The sequence below is a fragment of the Schistocerca americana genome, chromosome 4, assembly GCF_021461395.2.
Source record: "Schistocerca americana isolate TAMUIC-IGC-003095 chromosome 4, iqSchAmer2.1, whole genome shotgun sequence".
Lineage (NCBI taxonomy): Eukaryota > Metazoa > Arthropoda > Insecta > Orthoptera > Acrididae > Schistocerca > Schistocerca americana.
Genome location: NC_060122.1, coordinates 726,106,074 through 726,128,835, shown reverse-complemented (window position 1 = coordinate 726,128,835; position 22,762 = coordinate 726,106,074). Strand labels below are relative to the sequence as shown.

The 22,762-nt window shown below is 38.4% G+C and overlaps 1 protein-coding gene across 2 annotated transcripts in view; it reads right to left on the bottom strand.

The window, feature by feature from the left end:
• LOC124612895 (tetratricopeptide repeat protein 30A) overlaps positions 1-17,005 on the bottom strand; it is a 161,263-nt gene extending 144,258 nt beyond the window's left edge. For both annotated transcript variants that reach the window (XR_006979580.1, XM_047141356.1), the window contains exons 1-2: positions 16,837-17,005; positions 1,290-1,355 (exon numbers count right to left, since the gene is read on the bottom strand). Coding sequence is in view for 1 of the 2 variants with exons in the window: in XM_047141356.1 (XP_046997312.1) it covers positions 1,290-1,355; positions 16,837-16,890 (120 nt within the window). In the remaining variant the exon portion in view is untranslated. The remainder of the gene's footprint in view (positions 1-1,289; positions 1,356-16,836) is intronic.
• Positions 17,006-22,762: the final 5,757 nt, after the last annotated feature.

The window sequence follows — 22,762 nt, the reverse complement described above, 5'->3', positions numbered from 1 at the left end:
CTTCTTCAGTAATAGAACCTACTATGTTGTCCATGACAGCAAGTGTTCATCAGAGATCAGGGTATCATCAGGAGGGCCCCAGGGAAGGGTGACAGGACTACTCTTATTCTCTATATACATAAATGATCTGACACACAGATGAACAGTAATCTGCAGCTATTTTCTGATGACACTGCGGTGTACAAGACATTGTCATCACTGCATGACTGGAGGAGGATGCAAGATGACTTAGACAAAATATATAATTGGTGTGGAGAATGGCAGCTTACTATAGAAAAATCTAAGTTAATACAGACAAGTAGGAAAAACAATTCTGTAAAGTTCGAATACAGCATCAGTAGTGTGCTGCCTGACACAGTTATGCTGATTAAATACCTAGGCACAACATTGCACAGTGATATGAAATGGAATGATCATGTAATGATGGTAGTAGGGAAGGTGAACGGTTGACTTCAGTTTGTTAGGAGAATTTTGGGAAAATACAGTGCATCTGTAAAGCAGACCGCATATTGAATACTAGTGGAACCCATTCTTAAATACTGTTTGGGATCCTCACCATATCAGATTAAAGGAACATACTGAAACAATTCAAAGATGGACTGCTAGATTTGTAACTGGTAGATTTGATCAACATATGAGTGTTACAGAGATGCTTGATGAACTGAGATGCTTCATGAACTCAAATGGCAATCCTTGGAGGGAAGACAATGTTCTTTATGTGAGACACTGTTGAAAGTTTACAGAACAGGCGTTTGAAGTTGAATGCTGAACAACTACACTACTGCCAGCATACATTTTGCATTAGGAGCATGAATATAATATTATAGAAATAAGGGCTCATGCAGCAGTGTATAGGCAGCCATTTTCCCTCACACTATTTGCGAGTGGAACAGGAAAGTAAAGACCAGTAGTGGTACATGGTGTCATCTGCTATACACCGTACAGTGGCCTGCAGAGTATGTGTGTAGATGTAGATGTCAAACTTGTATTAATGGTAGTAGAACTTGTAGCTAAATGTAGCAGTAGTGCACTGAAATCACACTCAGATTTGATGCTACATTCAAAAGAATTTGTCAAAAAAAGTAATTTGTCAAATCATCCACATTCAGTATTTTTCTATCACACATCTCATTGCTTCACATGGTATCTTTTTGGAGGAATATTAAATTAAACCTATACTAACAATTACTCTTTCAAGAATGTAATTCAGTTAAAAACATAACATAGACAAAAATTGCACTACACTACTCATATTTTCTATGTTTTGAAGTGAACGAAAGTGGACTTACATTGGAATTTGTTCGTAAAACATTGTTAAGCACCTGAATAGCCTCTCCATATCGCTGGTCCCTGATCTGAAACCACAAGACGAAAAAATGTCTATCAAAGCAAGAAAGCAGAAAGTGAAAGCCTCAGTTCAGAATAACAGCTGTTGCACACAGCTATTTCAATATCAGTAACATGGAATGTCATCCCATTATATATAGATACCACTAGGCACATTTACAGGGAAATTCTATGTCAAATTTTGAATTACGTTAGCTGAGAGCTAGTTATTCCACAAGGAGAACAATGCAGTATCAAAACATGGGAAAAACATTTGATAATTCTTGTCTTGTAATGCAAAATGGGATTAATAATTAAACTCTGTCTCAGATTTAGATCTTACTTCTACCACAAAATTAACTCTCATTATGCTTTAAAACTTCTTTACATATGACAAACACTGACAGACAAACCAGAACTGAATAAAATGTCCCTAAATTGCTACTCACCAAATATAGGAAGCAAGGGGTAGTGAACAGGCCATTAAAAGATAGGACATTGGTTACCTTCCAGATAACATCCCTTCCCATAGCTAACAAAGTTATTCCGATACTTACAGTAATTGTTGTACAGGAATTACAGCAGATTTCTGTGTGACATTTTATGTCCTCTGTATGAATGGCCACCACTAAACTGTATCCAAGAGCAGAGTTGATTATTCAGTGGCTGAACACATGGTTAATTTCAATAGCTGCTTCAAAAATCGTGCCCCCTGGATCCTTACCTTAACCACAGTTTCTCTAAATTAACATAGATAAGAGATGTCCTTGCAACACATCCATCAATCCCGTAATCCACCTTATCCTAATTTCCAATTACTGGTAATCAAAGTGCCCCCCCCCCCAAATATTCCTATGCCATTACCCCATTCACCTAGTATCTCTCCCTCAAAGCCATCAACAATCCTTCCCCAACCCTCCCTCCCACTTTGCAGCTCCTTTTTCCCCTCATCCACTCCACCCAAAACAAATCCTAATCCTAGTCTAGCTGCAGTGCCAGCACAATATAGTCAGCCATAACAATGTAGCTACAGAGGTGTACATGTGTACTGTGTAGTCTATAGCTCTGAAGAAGGAATTGTCCGAAGGCTAGCAACTTTCTCAATCTTGTTTATGTGTCTGTCGCTGACACAGCACCTCAAATATTCAGTGAGTTGTTACCTTTATTCCTTGTATTATTCCAATATCTTAGAAATTAATCAATATGTAGCAAATTGACGTGGGGCAATGAAATATGATGATTTCAATTATGACAGGTCTTGAACACCAGTCATGAGCAACTACATTCAAGGCCGAGGTACCAAACCTCTAGCCAACCTCCTCTTACCCATCACACTAGGTTTCAGTTTCACTGAGCGACTCATCCTATCCAGTGTAACCAGCAAAAACAATGTCATTAACTGTTGTTAATTATTATTTTTATTTATTTATTCTTCACAAATTAAAGTCTATTATCTGGGAAGCTACACAGGCCATACAGCTCAAATTTTTGTGGATGGTAAAAATTGTATATGTTAATTATTTATTCCTGCTGCTTATAAACATTAAAAATATAAATTCCAAGAGTACAACTACTTTATACCACTACAAATCTATTACAAACTCTTTAACCAATTACCCAACTACTAACACTATTGTTGGTATTACAGATTCTATTCTGTTTATGTTAATTTATTAGCAAGCATACAAACAGACTGTAGGTGGTTGTTTCTACTACTCGAAACCCTCATAGTACCCCAGTCAACAACCATAGTCTTCTGGATTCTTTGGGCATAGGGCAGCATGTCAGCAGTGTTTCCACTTAACATATTAGAATCCACACTTACACAAACATGGTGAAACTCTTGAAAGCCAATTCATCCAATGGTAGCCAATCTCAGTTGCAGTCTCTCCATCTGTAGAGTATACTGTCTAGCAGAGATGGCAGCGTGCTGATGTGTGGTTGAAACCCTTATAAAGTCATTCCTGGCCTTCCTAGATGCTGCAGATGCAGTACTGTCTGAGATGTACCAGGCTGATTTTTTCCTCAGTGCTCCTTTGCAATCCAGCATCCTTAATGCCTGATGACCATTACCAGCTCCATATTTGTAAAGTCCGCAATCCATAAAGTGTGCTATTAGTTATGTGATCCACCCATCTAATTTTCAGCATTCTTCTGTAGAACCACATTTTGAAAGCTTCTATTCTCTTCTTATATAATCTATTTATCATCCATGTTTCACTTCCATACAGGACCACCCTCCATACAAATACTTTCAAAAACAACTTCCTGACACTTAAATCTACACTCGATGTTAACAAATTTCTCTTCTTCAGAAACGCTTTCCTTGCCATTGCCAGTCTTCATTTTATATCCTCTCCATTTTGGTCATGATCAGTTATTTTGCTTTCCAAATAGCAAAACTCATTCACTACTTTAAGTGTCTCATTTCCTAATCTAATTCCCACAGCATCACCTGACTTAATTCAACTCGTTTTGCTTTTGTTGATGTTCATCTTATATCCTCCTTTCAAGACACAGTCCATCCTGTTCAACTGCTCTTCCAGGTTCTTTGCTGTGTCTGACAGGATTATAATGTCACCGGCAAACTTTTCAAAGTTTTTATTTCTTCTACATGGATTTTAATTCCTAATCCAAATTTTTCTGTTGTTTCCTTTACTGCTTGCTCAATATACAGATTGAATAATGTCGGGGATAGGCTACAACACTGTCTCACTCCCTTCCCAACCACTGCTTCTCTTTCACGACCCTCAACTCTTATAACTTCCATCTGGTTTCTGTACAAATTGTAAATAGCCTTTTGCTCCGTATATTTCACCCCTGCCACCTTCAGAATCTGAAAGAGAGTATTCCAGTCAACATTGTCAAAAGCTTTCTCTTAGTCTGCAAATGCTAGAAACGTAGGTTTGCTTTTCTTTAATCTATCTTATAAGATAAGTCATAGGGTCAGTACTGCTTCACGTGTTCCAACAGTTCTACGGAATCTGAACTGATCTTCTACCTGGTTTTCCATTCGTCTGTAAAGAATTCATGTTAGTATTCTGAAGCTGTGACATATTAAGCTGATAGTTCAGTAATTTTCATACCTGTCAACACCTGCTTTCTTTGGGATTGGATTTATTATATTCTTCTTGAAGTCTGAAGGTATTTCACCTGTCTCATACATCTTGCTCACCAGATGGAAGAGTTTTGTCATGGCTGGCTCTCCCGAGGCTATCAGTAGCTCTAATTGAATGTTGTCTACTCCCGGGGACTTGTTTTGACTTAGGTTTTTCAGAGCTCCATCAAATTCTTCACGCAGTATCATATCTCCAATTTCATCTTCCTCTACATCCTCTTCCATTTCCATAATATTGTCCCCAAGAACATCGCCCTTGTGTAAACCCTCTATATACTCCTTCCACCTTTCTGCTTTCCCTTCTTTGCTTAGAACTTGTTTTCCGCCTGAGCTCTTGATATTCATACAAGTGGTTCTCTTTTCTCCAAAGGTATCTTTAATTTTCCTGTAGGCAGTATCTATCTTACCTCTAGTGATATATGCCTCTACATCTTTACATTTGTCCTCTAGCTATCCCTGCTTAGCCATTTTGCACTTCCTGTCAATCTCTGAGATGTTTGATCTCCTTTTTGCCTGATTCATTTACTGCGTTTTTATATTTTCTCCTTTCATCAATTAAATTCAATATCTTCTCTATTACCCACGGTTTTCTACTAACCCCCATCTTTTTACCTACTTGATCCTCTGCTGCCTTCACTGTTTCGTTTGTCAAAGCTACCCATTCTACTTCTGTATTTCTTTCCCCCATATTTGTCAATTGTTCCCAAATGCTCTCTCTGAAACTCTCTACGACCCCTAGTTCTTTCAGTTTATCCAGGTCCCATCTCCTTAATCCCCACCTTTTTGCAGTTTCTTCAGTTTTAATCTACAGCTCATGACCAACAGATTGTGTCCGGGTCCACATCTGCCCCTGGAAATGTCCTGCAATTTAAAACCTGGTTCCTAAATCTCTGTCTTACCATTATATAATCCATCTGAAACCTTCCAGTGTCTCCAGGCCTCCTCCACATATATAACATTCTTTCATGATTCTTAAACCAAGTGTTAGTAGTAGTAGCAGCTCTATTCATCCGTAGATCTCTTTTTACAAGGATATAGGACATGTCAAAGTATTTACAAGTTTAGATCAGTTTAAAATAAGCTAATTCGTATACACATATATTTACAGACTTCTAGTTAGAGACAATCATTAGATTTACTCCTGGTATACAATACTTTTTTTACAGATAACTTATTAAATAATTTAATGCCACACTGTTCACTTATATCTCACTATCAGTCACTGCACACACTATACACACATTGTTTCATAACGCTTCACTCACTACACACACACACACACACACACACACACACACACACACACACACTGGTGATCTCTGGGCCATTTTCTGTACCACAACTTCCCATTTGCCAACCTGAAAAACTGAGTCAGCATCCCTCCATAATGAGTGAGATGTTAAGCTCAAAAAGAGGAAGAGGTGTTAGTATTGTACTACGCATAGCTTGGGGTAAGTATTTCTAGAAAGGAAAAAAGAGGGGAAAAAAAGCTGTTATGCGGAATGTTAGATATTTTATATAACATTTTTTTTTTCATCAAACCCCTACTCTGTTTTAGCTAAGTAATCCTTCAATGTATAAAGTGTATTGCATAACAGGTACTTTTTAGCTGCCTTTTTAAATAAGTGTATTTTTGCAATTTCTTTAATCTCTTTTGTTAATTTATTGTACAGTTTATTTCTTGGTAGAAAATTCTGTTTTGAGTTTTATGTTTATTTTTTCTTGGTAAATGTAAGTTGAGTCTACTTCTTGTTGCATGGTCATGGACAGAGCTGTTTGTGCAGTAATTACCAATGCTATTTTTGATGTGTACAACTGACTGGTAAATGTATTCACATGGAGCAGTTAAAATCCCGTGTTTTGAACAGATCTTTTCAGTGAGCTAGATTAGTATTTTTGGTTATTATTCTCATGGCTCTTTTCTCGAGTTTGAAAATTGTGTTCAAATTTTGTGCATTTGTTCCTCAAAAAGAATGCCATAGCTAAGAATTGAGTGTACATATGAAAAATATCTAACTAAAAGTCACACTGATGATAGGATTATAAGAGCATAACATGCTGATGACAATCTGTTTGCAAGTACCTTTGTGTGTTGACACCACTTCAACTGAGAATCAATATTCATTCCTAGAAATTTTGCATTTGTTACACAGTCTATAGAGGTGCCATCTACACTTAATTTAACATTGTCATTTTTCATCTTCAAACTGAAATTCATGATATTGGTTATCTTTATGTTCAATGTCACTTTACTGCTTATTGACCAATCATAAACTTCCTTGAGAGTTTCAGTTGCTTTCTCGGCAAGGAGTTCTCTTATTTTCTCAGTGACTATAATCCTACTGTCATCAGTGAAGAGAATTTTCTCACCATGAGTAACACTACTGGGAAAGTCATCGATGTATATCAGGAACAGTCTTGCTCCTAATATGCTACCTTGCAGAAATCCTATGTTAATGTACTTTGATTCTGATAAGTGTTTTACTAAATGTTTAGATCTATTTGAAGTACGTTTTATCTCTACTCTTTGTACCCTATCTGCTAGGTAGGATCAAAACCAGTCATTAGCTACTCCTCTTATCCCCAATGCTTCTAATTTATTTAATAGAATCTTGTGGCCGACTGTGTCAAATGCCTTAGAAAGATCCAAAAATATGCCTGTGACACACTCATCTTTATCAAGAGCATCAAGTACAATTTTTGTGAATTCTGCTATGGCTGACTCCATATTTTTGCCACTTTGGAAACCAAACTCTGATTCGCTTAAAAGACTATATTTGTTCAGGTAATTCATTAATCTGTCTTTCATAATTGCTACTATTGTTTTTGAGAATGCTGACACCAGGAAAATGGGCCGGTAATTTTCTATGTCTTCTGCATTACCTTCCTTAGGCAAAGGTACAACTCTTACCTGTTTTAACTGCTCTGGAAATGTCCCCGGTGTGAAGGATTCATTTATTATATTTGTTAAGGGGCTTCGTATAATCCCTATGCATTGCTTCAGTACACACACTGGTACTTCATCTAAGCCTACTGCCTTTTAATTTTTGAACATATTTATTGATTTCATTCTCTGTCGTTGGAAGTAACATCATTGTATTTAGTGCAACATTATTTACAGGTCTTATATTTGTTTTGAGGAATTTTTGCTGCAACTTCTCTGCAATACTTGAAAAATGTTCGTTTGCATAGTTTGCTAAGTGTTTTGGATCAGTTATTACCTTATCCCCCTCCCTTAGCAGTATGTTATTCTGCATTTGTTTGCCTCTCCCCGTTTCCTTTTTTTATAACATCCCAGACTGATTTGGTTTTATTCTCAGCATTATATATCATTTTGTCATTAAATGACTTATTTGCAGCAATCAGCACCTTTCTATATATCTTTTTGTATCTATGATAGAAATTTAAGAATTATGGATCATTGTGAAACCTTTTCATGGAACTGAGGTGTTTAAGTGTATGGGAGGAGTTCTTAATAACTGCTGTTATCCATCTGTTTTTATGAGATGTTGATACAGACATGCATACTTTTGGAAATGCTTTTTCAAAGTTCAATTTAAACAATGTGGAGAATTTAGAGAATTTTATATTCACATTGGTTACCTTATACACTTCATCCCAGCTTTGTTTCTCTAGTTCTTTTGAAAACTCTTTTATTTTGATTTCTGATAGAGGTCGTTTGTAGGCTTATAGTTTAGGGAATGATTTGATGCCTGATTTTACTGTTGTTATTTGACAGAGATGCTCTGATAGTCTGAGATCTTTTACAGCTACATCCCATTTTTCCCTGTCCATATTTGTGGCCACATGGTCAATTACTGATGCAGTTGTTGTAGTAACCCTTGTTGCACTATTGACCAATAAGGACATGCCAAAACTTTGACCGAGCGAGGTGGCGCAGTGGTTAGCACACTGGACTCGCATTCGGGAGGACGAGGGTTCAATCCTGTCTCCAGCCATCCTGATTTAGGTTTTCCGTGATTTCCCTAAATCGTTTCAGGCAAATGCCGGGATGGTTCCTTTGAAAGGGCACAGCCGATTTCCTTCCCAATCCTTCCCTAACCCGAGCCGCTCCGTCTCTAATGACCTCGTTGTCGACGGGACGTTAAACACTAACCACCACCACCACCACCACCAAAACTTTGAAGGACGTATATGAAGGTGCTGCTGGATTCATTTATGATATTAGTGTTGACGTTAATGTCCCCACACAGAATTATGTTGACCTTTGTACTTGAGACTTTATCTAGAACTTCTGCTAATATATTGAAAAAAGTGTCCACACTACCACTGATCTATACACACACAAAATGATTAATTTCTTGGTGATACCAAGCCCTGTTAATTCAATAGCTGATATTTCAAAGTGTTTGTCTTCACTTACTGTACTGAGGTCATGTCTTGATTTGAACTGTGTTCCTTTTCTGATATAAATGCATGATCCTCCACTCCTTGAAGTAGTTCTGTAGTAAGAGTTTGCCTTTTCATACAATGATAATACTACATGTTGGATTTCTGTGTCTCTACACCAGTGCTCAATAATACAAACTACTGCGCAGTTCAAAGATTATAGCTCAACTTTTAATAGTCGTATTTTATTTTTTATTGATTTCATGTTTTGATGGAGGATTGTTAAGTCTGTGAAATTCCCCATGTTACTCTTTCCAAAAGTTTGTTTTTCTTTGTTAAATCTGGTATATGTGACATTTGAAGTGTTAAAATCTGTGTTGTGAGTGATTGTTACAGTATTTTTTAAACTGCTGGAGATACTCTTTAGGCAGGGGAACCTGTTGTCTGGATTTATCCTAAAAAAGACCTACTTTTCCTGCCTATGACAACAGATATTTGACCATGTGTGGCCTGAGATCCACCCCATATACTTTCACGAATCAGCTGTACCAATCTTCTCTTAGCTATGATTAAGTTATGCTCTGCGCAAAATTCTACCAGGCGGCTTTCTCTTTCATTCCTTACCCCCATTCTATATTCATCCACTACTTTTCCTTCTCTTCCTTTTCCTATTATTGAATTCCAGTCCTCCATGACTATTAAATTTTCGTCTCCCTTCAGTATCTGAATAATTTCTTTTATCTCATCATACATTTCTTCAATCTCTTCATCATATGTGGAGCTAGTTGGTATGTAAACTTGTACTACTGTGGAAGGCGTGGGCTTCGTGTCTATCTCGGCTACAACAATGCATTCACTATGCTGTTCATAGAAGCTTACACACGTTCCTATTTTTTTCAGTTATTATTAAACCTACTCCTGCATTACCCCTATTTGCTTTTGTATTCAGCTGACAGGAAGTCTTGTTCCTCCTGACACCAAACTTACTAATTCCCACTATATCTAACTTTAACCAATCCATTTCCCTTTTTAAATTTTCTAACCTACCTGCCCGATTAAGGGATCTGACATTCCACATTCCGATCTGTAGAATGCCAGTTTCCCTTCTCCTGATGACGACGTCCTCCTGAGTAGTCCACAACTAGAGATCTGAATGGGGGACTATTTTACCTCCGGAATAGTTTACCTAGAGGACGCCATACAGTAAAGTCTGAAATTATCATGCAAAAAAATGGCTGGCCAGTCTCCTTGCAATTTTACATTTTTTTAATATTATAAGCAACTGGTTTGACTGCCTTAGAGCAGACTGAATCTGACAGGTCGGCTGTGGACTGGTGTGAATGTTTGTTGGGGGTGGCCAGTTGTGAGATGGACTGTGACAGGCAAACTGAATATAGGTCAAGGCATCTAACCAGTCATGAGGCCCAGCAGTCATCAAGGTTTCCCAGGCGGAAAGAGATGTGTTCTGGCAGCATGATCAGGGAATGAGCTAAGATGGAGGGGCCTGTGACTTGGGGTACTGTCACTAATATAATTTTAATGAAGATAAATGCCTTAAAGCATACTAGAAAGAAACCAATGACAGCTTTGGAACTGTAATAATGAGATGAACTCACTGAACATAAGTCCATGCCTGAAGCTTTAACAGTTATAACCATTATTTTTTATAATAACTAGTGACTGAAAGCACCATGAAAGTCACACTTAAGGTACACCAGATGAAAGTGGATAACATCAAAAATAAAATGAACGGATTATTTTTAACTTAAAAAAATATAATAACAATCCTTCATAGAGATACAAATGCTCTTACCAGCATGAGCTTTTCTTTAATATTCCAATAACATTTGACATATATTTAATTACAGTCAATGCATAAATGATTTTATTAAGAGATTGCAAACTGACCAAAAAAGATTTTCTGTACATTTTCTCGTATGTATTTATAGGCAATTATTGTGAACTTCTAAATCTCAGGACTCCTATTTCAAGCTGGCCAATTTTTTTTTCTTTTTTTTCCCTTCTAGAGTCAGTAAAGTTATGGCCTAGGTGTGTGCTATGAATGATACTTTCATGTAGTGTACTTCTAAATCTCAGGACTCCGATTTCAAGCTGGTCAAATTAATGAAGAGGTCTTGCATGAGTGACTTTAGTTTCCATGGTAGGTCATTGCAGTTGTGAACCAGTAAAGACTTGTGGTTTAACAGATTCATATTGTGATGGACTTGAACTGGTTCAGTTTGAATAGCACTGATGGCTACAAAATTTAGATTTGCTGGGAATCAATAGACCATGCCAGTCAACATTAAGGGTTGGATCAGATTTCAAGAGTTTATTGCGCTGATATACTTTATCAATTAGTGCATGCTACTGGGTACAAATGACATGTCTGCACAAACTAATCCCAAATTTTTCCAATGCTGATAGATATTGGACAGTTATTCAATGAGTTACTTGTATGTGGCTACCATCCAGATGCACTTCGTATTTCTGAGAAATGAAAGGGAATTATATCAAAGTTAAAATCAATCTTTTTTAAGCAGTATTATTGTCCTTGGGGTTTCGACAAAAGATCCAGTCACAGTTCATCTTTTATTAAACTATTTGTTAATGTGTCTCACTGGTAGCATCAGGTTTTGGTATAAATATCATTACGTTGTGCTGTTTAGCTACAGAAAGATAATGTACAGCCACTTCCTACTGACGATAGCAAGCCATGCTCAAAATTAACGGCCGTACATTGCCCACACTCTGGCAGAACTTACTACTATGTTGTAATTGTTTGTGTCAAAACAGATACACGATGTGAGGAGTAGGAACAAGACTCCCGTGAGTCATGTCATAAGTTTTCAAAAGAGAAGTTATTTTGGTGATAAATGAGGCTCTTGGGATGAGTTGAATGAGCATAGATGCTGGTCATGCAAGGAAAAAGAGTGTTAATGTAGGGTGTGGTACCTCTAGGGCAATACATCACTTCTGGGTCTAGTTTAGCAGGGGATACAACCTATCGGTTTTGACCAATGACGTAAGAATTGGACAGAGAGTACGTATTACAAGGATGAAAGAGCTGAGAAGAATGTTCAGAAACAAAGGAATGCAAGAGAGAAAAACTGTACTTCACATATATAAGGTGGAAATAGACGTACATTACATTTGCAACCTGCACCTCAATTGAACTACACAGAGACCAGACGACGACACATGTACAATTTGTATCCTGTACTTCACTATGGGGTACAGTTTTCTTGTTGCCTTGGATGCTAATAGTATCCCATTCGTTACTTGAGCTATATAGCTATACGCAACATTTGTATCTTGCTCGCTAATTGACATATATAATGTCAGTGTAAAGGCGAAGTGAAGGACGGGATACAAATTTTAGTTGTGTCGTCAGTGTAAAGCCGAAGTGAAGGATGTGATACAAATTTTAGTTGTGTCGGGGGTTTCGCCTGTAATATAGCAAGTACAAATTTGAAAATGTCGTACTGATACTAGTGCTGGGAAACGAAAGAAGATCGACAGCTGAGAAATTTCTATTACGTACTTCACAAGATGAACATCAACAAAAGCAAAACGAGGATAATGGAATGTAGTCAAATTAAATCGGGTGATGCTGAGGGAATTAGATTAGGAAATGAGACACTTAAAGTATTAAAGGAGTTTTGCTATTTAGGGAGTAAAATAACTGATGATGGTCGAAGTAGAGAGGATATAAAATGTAGACTGGCAATGGCAAGGAAATCGTTTCTGAAGAAGAGAAATTTGTTAACATCGAGTATAGATTTAAGTGTCAGGAAGTCGTTTCTGAAAGTATTTGTATGGAGTGTAGCCATGTATGGAAGTGAAACATGGACAATAACCAGTTTGGACAAGAAGAGAATAGAAGCTTTCGAAATGTGGTGCTACAGAAGAATGCTGAAGATAAGGTGGGTAGATCACGTAACTAATGAGGAGGTATTGAATAGGATTGGGGAGAAAAGAAGTTTGTGGCACAACTTGACTAGAAGAAGGGATCAGTTGGTAGGACATGTTTTGAGGCATCAAGGGATCACAAATTTAGCATTGGAGGGCAGCGTGGAGGGTAAAAATCGTAGAGGGAGACCAAGAGATCAATACACTAAGCAGATTCAGAAGGATGTATGTTGCAGTAGGTACTGGGAGATGAAGAAGCTTGCACAGGATAGAGTAGCATGGAGAGCTGCATCAAACCAGTCTCAGGACTGAAGACCACAACAACTTCACAACATGAAAATACACATATTGGTGGAATAAAACAGTGAAATATGTCACAATAGTGAAATAAAGTGAAAGAATCAAATGGAAAAGTGAACTTACCACACAGAAATATCGAGGAATAACTGAAGATCGCCAAAATTACATACCCACAAACATACAAATCCATTCCTATAAACGAGAATAAGACACTAAAAATTGTCCTACAATAACAAATATTCCAAATTACCTCAATATCATTACGAATAATTATTTTAGTGTACAATGATAGCGCTCATCTCTAACACAGATCTGTTTTATTATCTATGCCTCGAAGTGAATACATTACTATCTATGACTAATGTATGATGTCATTGGTCAAAACCACGGGTTGTATCCCCCGCTTCACTAGACCCTCACTTCTTATCCTAGTACACTAGCTGATACTATAGTGAGATATACAGACAAAAAGAGCCTACATTGCTTTTCACTAAGTTCTATGGTTATGATGGAAGAAACACACTCTAAATGATGCACATGACATAAATATTTGTGAGAATCTAACTGATAGCTATTGGAAAGTAGTTAAAAAATAAATGAGGAAACTATTCAAACTTTTAAGTCATGTCTTTAAGAAGTAGACTGGAGGCTTGTTAATGATGAAAACAATGCCACACCCAAGTCCAATTTGTTCAGGAATGAAGTGGCACTAATATTTGAAAATATTTTTCCAAAATAGATTTAAAGGGTTTAAACCAAGAATTCACCAATAAACCGTGGATCACCGCTGGTCATCTGGAATGGCTCCACCCAGTATACACACAGAGTGCACACTGGCTTTCTTCCCCTTCTTGGCAGCCATGTCCCTAAGGGATCCCATAACGCACCTAACGTTGGAGCTCCCAACTATCAATAATTCCACCCTGTGTGACTGTTCAGATCTTGCAGGCTGAGAGATTTCCTCTGAAACAGGCCAGGCGATGGCATCTGGCTCAACAACAGTGTCAGCCATAGACAGCACCTGGAACCTGTTTCTCAGACTAACTGGGGAGGCCCTTGCGGTTTACTTTCCAATGAAAAAGAAAACACAGGAAATGTGGCTATTAGAAATTAAATTAACATACAGACACTCAAGAAACTAAACTATTAAACACACAAATGATATTATAAAAATCGCTCCTGGTTAGGAAATCGTAAAGGCCACCAAATCTGTTACTTCTCTGTGGCTGTGTCTCTCTTGGCCGGCTGTTGCTGCCTGACTGGGAACTTGAATGCAAGGTCACACGCTGGGGACCAGTGGAAAGGAACTTCTTTATGTAATAGTGCATGGAGTGGTTGTGCCACTGCAGCAGCGTCTGGTATGAAATTGTGGTAGTATGCAATTTTAACTAAAAATGCCTGTAAGTCCTTGACTGATGTGGGGTGTGGCAGTGCAGCAATAGCATCAATATGCTGGTGCAATGGTTTAATGCCAGCATGTGACACTTGAAAAACCAAATAAATAATGGAAGGTCGAAATACACTGTCTTCTCCAAATTGCACTTTAACCCTGCAGACTGTAAAACAGAAAATAGAGCATGAATGTTCTGCAAATTTTCCTCTGTAGAGGTATCAGACACTACCGTATCATAACAGCTTGTCAGGGTACGGCACAGGATAGGTATCAATGACTGACTGTGCATTAATAGATTTATTAAAATCGCCAAGAGGTATAATTTACCAGTAGATTTTTTGACTATTACTAGTGGTGCTGACCATTCACTGAATGAAGTAGCTGAATGACATCAAGGAATTGAAGACAATATACTACTGCTTTTACTTGATCCTATTAAGTTACCAGTACCGGGCAAGCATGGAAAGAATGGGGCAGACAGACTGTATCATCATAATATGAGCATGAAATTGTGTTCCACAACTCATTCCTGAAGAAAAAAAGAGAAGAAAATTCAGCAAAGAGAGCATCTCACTGTTCATATGCAACTTGATCAGAAGCCAAATGCACTTCATCACTGATGGAGAACCCATACAGTTTAAAAGCATCCAAACCAAACAGATTTTCAGCGTCAACATTGTCCACAACTAGGAATGTCAATGAATGAACCACAGACTTTTAAGTCATAGGTGCAGAAAACTGTCCAAGAATGGACAGCCTCTGTGACAATGGAGTCACACAGAGAGAACCCAAATCCATATAAGTGTGAGAATTCTCCAATGTTGCTGCTGCACGTATGTCCGCCTGCATTATCAGTGATTTGTTAAACACATGCACTTGCTTTGAGAAAGTCACTGCTGACACACTGTTCACGTCCATGTTTGTTTCATCCTCACTCGGGTATGGAAAGAGCTACATACAGAAGCAATGTGTCCTTTCTTATGGCATCTATTACACATTGCCCAGCCTTGGGACATGTGGTCCCTTCATGTTGAATGAAGCAGTATGGGCATAAAGGGAGCAGAGCATGAGTCTGTTGCTCTTGTGACATGGACTGTTGTTGTGAATGCCAATTATCTATATGGTGCTGAGACATAGAGCACACCAGTGGCAAGAGGCAATCAATACCTTCACTGCATGATAACAACGGTGAAGTCACTGATGACAGTGCCACTAAAACAGAGTTATTAAACATGGTTTTCTGAAACTACTTCACCAAAGATGAAGTAAATATTCCTGAATACCAATCAAATACCCAAAAAGGGAAATAGGAGTAATCTGCGGAATTACAGGTCCATATCACTAATGTCGATTTGCATTAGGGTTTTGGAACATATACTGTATTCGAACATTATGAATTACTTCAAAGAATACAATTTATTGACACACAATCAGCATGGATTCAGAAAACAGTGTTCTTGTGAAACACAACTAGCTATATACACACATGAAGTAATGAGTGCTAACGACAGAGGATTCTAATTCTGTTTAAATATTTTGGCTATGTTGTCAGGAAGCCATAACAAAATTGGTGTCTTCATTTCAAGTAAGTAAATTAAAGGGTCTTGAAAAATACAGTATATTTCTAAGGCTAGACTGTTCTTTACAGTTGCATTTTAATTTTCCCACCGGTCTGAAATACTCTTCCTACTTGTATTGGCAGTAAGATAAGAAGGGAACTGTCTTATCTGTCAACTAATAAAAAAAAAAATGCAACTCAAATCTGACAGAGATTACAATAATAAATTTACTAACAGGTAGAATAATTCGAACACAAAAATGTCTTCATCAGTGATGACATGTGACAAATGTCACCCTTACCTCAGCTAATTTTGAATAAATGTACATTTGCACGGCACAACTTTAGAATACAATTGGTGCCTGTTAACTGCGCGTGTTCGTATGTGTGACCTAACACAATTGGCAAACTGTGATAACAATTCACTGCGAAATTCAAATGAAATGGGGCAACAATCAATAAATTTTCTTTTTTTCTTTCTTTAACTACTAGTAATCATGGCATGTAAGCAGTAACGAGGCAACAAACAAAAGTGCACGGCCTGTAATGTCGCGTTGAAGTTCCGGTCCTTTAAGGGTGAAGGCTAATTCACCCTAGCCGTCACGTCACTTCACCCCAAAATATTCCACAATGCCTTTCAAATGCAGTAAATTAATGAAGCCATTTTCATTAAATACCTTAAATTTAAATTCAGATTGTCAGAAACAATGAAGGAGGAAAATACATTTCTTTACTACGTTTTCAGTAACATGAGAAAAACCACACAATGGACAAGGTAAACTGGTTCTGTTAATTCCTTTGTAAATATTGTTTGATGTGTTTGTATGTTATACCTCAGTGGGTTTGGTCAAATATTTTACGAAACAAACATCAACAAACCATTACGTAGACAGTTTTCGTGTATTCTCCATCTCTGATCTGAATCCCGAACATTGCTAACAACGTGATCAATAACACCTAAATAACATACAGTACTACTGGCTGTTGTGGCGGCTTGAGTTCATACGTTTCCATGACAACAGTTACTTCGAAATTCTCCGACCCCCCCCCCCCCCCCCCCCTGCCAAATTCAGCAAAATTCAAAGCAAAAATATTTCTTTTAGGGTACAGTTGCTTCTCTCAAGTTCGCAACCAAATTTTATCTCCTCTCATTGGGCAGACGAAGAAATATTAAGTCCTTCATTGTTGTTTCTGACCGACCAGTGAACTTCGCGAAGTGGAAGACAACACACTGCATGGGCATATTAAGAAATAACGTAACTGCTATAAATCACACGTTGCTCAGACATACGGCCAAGTCACACTGTTCTTCACGTCACGTCACGTCAATCCGCTTAACCCAGTACGATCGGTGATGAGTTAACGTCAATGGTACACGAAGCAGGAGTAGGGTATCGGAATTAAGGAACCATCAACAATAAAGTCTGTTAATGGCCAAAGTAGATTTCATGACGTATGTTCTTGAACAATTTCGGTGGCAAGTTACTTAGAAGTAAAACAATATTTAAAAATATTGACATATATTTGCTAGCGAAAAACACACACATACAAACACATCAAACAATATTTATAAAGGAATTAACAGAACCAGTTTACCTTGTCCATTGTGTGGTTTTTCTCATGTTACTGATAACGTAGTAAAGAAATGTATTTTCCTCCTTCATTCTTTCTGACATTTTGAATTAAAATTTAAGGTATTTAATGAAAATGGCTTCATTAATTTACTGCATTTGAAAGGCATTGTGGAATATTTTGGGGTGAAGTGACGTGACGGCTAGGGTGAATTAGTCTTCACCCTTAAAGGACCGGAACGGAAAGCATTTCACAATCAACTTCATAAAACCGCCTCCGTGGTTGATGTCGCTAAGGCCGGTATTACACTATCAAATTTCTTTGTCCAATACCTTTGTCAAAGAAATCTGATGGTGTAATCATAGAGTAGAAATATCTCTGGAGTGAGCATTCAGGAGCGCACAATTGATTTTGTGTTGTCAACATACGTTGCCACAATGGTCACGTGATCTCGGGACGCCGTAGATTTGTCCTATAAATTTTAAATGTTGTCATATCGCTAGTAAAGACAGATTCCCTTCGTAATGGCTGTGGATTTAGTATAGACGTTTTGCAGGCACCATAGCAGTTTACGTCTGATATTTGAAATAAATTGGGCTCTTAGCTTTGAAGAGCAAAATGAACGAGCATGACGTCACAGAAGTTTCACGTCAGCATGTATTTATAATGTCTTTCATGTCACATCTCGTCAAATCGCTTAACACAGTACTGAACGGCGAAATTGGGGTTTTCAGTCACCATCCCTAATATGCATAAAATAGAGTATAGTATCAGAACTGAGGAGCTAACGACGACAAAATTTGTCAATGGCCGAAGCAAACTTTATAACCTATGTTCTAGATCAATTATGTTTGGTAAATTACTGAAAAGTGAGACAACGTTTCAAAACGTCGACAATTATTTGCTAGGGAAAATATGTACATTCATACACTTCAAAGAAACCTTCAAACGAATTAATGAAGCCTGTTAAACTTATCCATTATGTTTTTTCTTACGTAATTAATAACATCATAAACAACTGTATTTTACTCCTTCATTAAAGCTGACTTTTTTGCTTAAAATGTCATATAGTGGAATATGCTTATGTTCTTATACATATACATTGCGGGCGTCAGCGTCGTCGTGTTATCGTAAAACCTAAATAACTTTTCGCCTTCAGATATACGACCTCGGTTGTGTAAGGAAGTGGAAAAAATATCCCAGTCGTCATGGAACATCTCTAATTTGTCTCTATAACAAAGCGCTATTATAAAATAAAGATTTTGAAGATACAACAGTACAAAATCGACTGTTATAAGGAGAATGAGCGCGGCGAAAATAGGTTAACTGAAGATGTTAACAGACTGGTACCGTCAAAATTTTCTTCCCGAGAAACCTTGACGTACCGTGAAATGACGTGACGTTCCGTTGACGACCTGTGCGAATGCCTCCATTCGAAAGGTATAGTAGAATGTTTTGATGTTATGTGACGAGACGTGACGTCATCTGATGGCGGACGCGAATTGGCGTTAAACAATCAACGTCGTCCCTAGATCACGTGACAATACCAGTTTAATGTTGACAACATGCGCTGGACGCAATCCTCACTCCGGAGATATTTCTACTCTATGGTTCAAACCACATCTGCGTAGACAAGTTGGAGCATGTGGACAGGAGATCGCCGCAAATCTGGCGCGAAACAACTGTTTGCTCAGTCTAGTATTTATATTTGTGCGCACAGGGCATTAAAATGGCTGATACTCGTCAGTGTTCTCGAGAGTTTGTAAGTATTTAAGTTTTACCCGATTGTTTTCTTTTTTACCAAGGCATACTCAAAACTGAAGTGTGTGCTGAGGATCCAGGTGTACCTTACGCATCAACATTTTTAGGTGGGACCACAATTTGGATAACGTAAACAAAATTGTAAGATTTGCTTGCTTTTCCCTTTGAAATCTTTTTCATTATGTTTACCTGCAACAGAGATTGTTAGCACACTTCTACTCAGTACTGTCCTATGCGATAATCTTATGTGACATTGTAGCAATAAGAAAAAGCATGCCCTATCCGTTCTGAAGAAAGTGCAGTCAGAAGATTGTGTTAAGCTAATATTGGAAGTTCTTGCAACTGTGTATTCTGGACAGAGGGATTATTACACTTGTTTTACTACATAACATGTGGTTCATAACAATAGCAACTTAGAGATTAACTATAGTATTCACAACCACAGTACTACAAGTAAAACTTTTCAGGCAGATAACGAATCTCTGTCTAGAATTCAGAGTGGAGTTTTGTATCCTGGAACAAAAGTTTGTAACAGGTTGCTTCTACGCAGTAGCGAACTGAAAATGCCTACTCATAAACAAAGTAAACCATAGCTCATTGGTCATGTAGGTATATAATCTCTAATAATATAGGCCTACTGTGTTTCAAACACGTCTACAACACCAAAAATATTATCTGTAACTTGACAGACTTAATTTACTTGACTTGCCTCCATGAACTCATCCTTCAGGACAGCGTAAATAGCTTGACATGTGTTGGCTATTATTTCACTCAACGCTTGTTTCGATATTGCAGTTGAAAATTCCAAATCCTTGTAGCTCCTTCCTGTTGCTAGGAATCTTAATGTCATAGCCAGCTATTCATGAGGAGAAATTGCCCTTCTCATACAAGTATTTTTTCTCATAATATGAGGGGTTACAAGCTTTAAGAGATAATTATAAGTTTCAACATCCATCCACAAATAATTTCGCCAGTCGTTAGGTTCGCCCTGCAACTCTCGCAGTAAATTTAAGTGAGAAAACTGCTTTCGCTTTAGCAACCACTGTCTACACCATTTTGACCACTTTCTCTGTTTCCTGCGGTTGGTCTGAATGTTTTTTGCAAAACAAGTTGCGAACACAGACCACAACAGAACTTCCTCCATTTCTCTATTTCAAAATAACTGAATTAAATTTTTGACGTTCACGGGGAGCGTAGTCGCTTGCCACTGATATTTCTTTTCTACACTGACAGATGACGACGAGTAGTAGATTGGGGTTTGTGTCGTGTGAACACACCACATTTGCAGCGATCTTTTGCATGTACAGACATCTGCGCCGATGTCTGCACAGACAGATCATTGCGTGTGGACCGGGCTTAATACCACTTTTTAGCGCCACGACAAAGATCTTTGTCAAATATATTTGACAAATATTTGATCACATCTTTGATCAAATTTTTGACAAAGAAATTTGATAGTGTTATACCAGCCTAATGCACGCTAGTGCAGTGGCACTCGAATCCTGGGAGGGTTTGTGTTAGGTGACCTGATATACATTTCAAAAACGATTGTACATTTACGTGGGAGGGAAAATCGATTGTGGAAGCGGAGAACCAGCAGCTAGAAACGAATTACTGAAATCGATTTTGGAGTGTTTGTTTGCATGAACAATTAGAAACAATATTGTGAAATCGGTTTTCGAAATCTGGTTTTGGGAGTCCATGTTAACACAATGCGTGTCTACTTTTCTGTTATGCACCCATTGATGTGACTTTCTCTCTGATTACTCCTTGCTTCTTATTCACTAATCACTGTCTGCGAAACGGCTTGGCGCGGAATGGCTGCCTCAGCGAGCCGTGCACGCACTGCTGTGTGTCGGCCTTGTACAGAAGCGAGTTGCAGCGTCGTCAGGATGCTGGCAGTTGACTCAGCGGTCTGCATCCCTGCTGACTCAGTGCTGGCGTGGCTATGTTCATGCAGACAACAAGCGCCCGCGACCCAGCTTCCGAATCTGCGGCCCTCGCCTCGGGATGCTTCTGTCTTGTGTTGGAAGCCAGGACACCTGCGCCATCTGCGGTGGCCGTGCGGTTCTAGGCGCTTCAGTCCGGAACCTCGGGACTGCTACGGTCGCAGGTTCGAATCCTGCCTCGGGCATGGATATGTGTGATGTCCTTAGGTTAGTTAGGTTTAAGTAGTTCTAAGTTCTAGGGGACTGATGACCTAAGATGTTAAGTCCCATAGTGCTCAGAGCCATATGAACCATTTTGAACCAGGACACCTGCCCGTGGTAGCGAGCTGTGGAGGGCCCGCCGCTGGCTGGCTACGGATCCTGCGTCAGCCTCAGAGGGTCGAACCAGCGACCTGCCTTGGAATGGAATGCTGGCACCACATCTTCTGCTGTGTGTAGCTGGTGGTGTGACATGCCCTGCCATCCAGGAGAGATGTCACACTTGAACTGAACCTCTTTAGAAACCCACACCTATTTATACATGGCTGTGCGCCTCTGTTTTGCCATACGCACTGCTTCGCAACCCACTATGTTGGCCAGTGGGCCCCTTCTGCCGGTGATTTGCGACATGCCAAACCACTACGTATACTCTTTCAGCAATTTGACAGCCCTGTGGCCTCTATTCTACTTCGCAACTGTTGGTATGCGTAACTAACTGCAATCTGGCCCGCACCTGGCTGTAACTTGTGCTCAGAACATTGCACAAAACTAAATTTGCCTATCCTAAACAGTGGTCCCCTACAGTGAGGGTCATTAAAGGAAAACTGTTTCATTGACTATAAACTAATTTCTGTAATGGAATATTGAATAATTTCTACAGAAGAATGTATACAATAAGTTCTATAAATATTTTACCTGTGTTTTGAGTTACTAAAAGTGTAAAGATCCGTATGGGTGACATGAAAGCATGTAAAGTGAGTAATTTTACTGATAATCTGTAATATAGTGAACTCCGTTAGTAAATGGTCATTGCATTAATGAGTACAAAAGAAAGTATGGAACACTCTTACACTCATATGATGGAAACTTAAGGCACAAACAAACTAGCATAGTGTTAGGATGTGTAGAAAAGGACAAAAAAAACTAAAATGCCAATCGAAGCTCTATGAAGAATCTTGCAGTCACCTGATATGAATTCACCCATCTGCTGTCCACTTCTGGTCCAGTGCAAGATGATAATATTTTCTTTGTGTGATGTTGGACGATTTTATGCACACTTTCAAACAGGCTAAGGTACTAAGATGACTGATGTGCTATCGGCACAGTAACACAGTGGTGTGACTAACTATTCTGCTTGCCACATGTCTAAACTAATTGTTGTGAATTACTGTGCATGCTGTCTTTATTGATTTGATTTATATTTTCAAAACAATGAAAACCTTCCCTACAGAGACACTTATGTAGTTCATGTTTTGGACATTAATTACGAAACTGATTTCGACTCTATGAACTCGTTCCTCACACACTTCGATGGTTTAAATCAG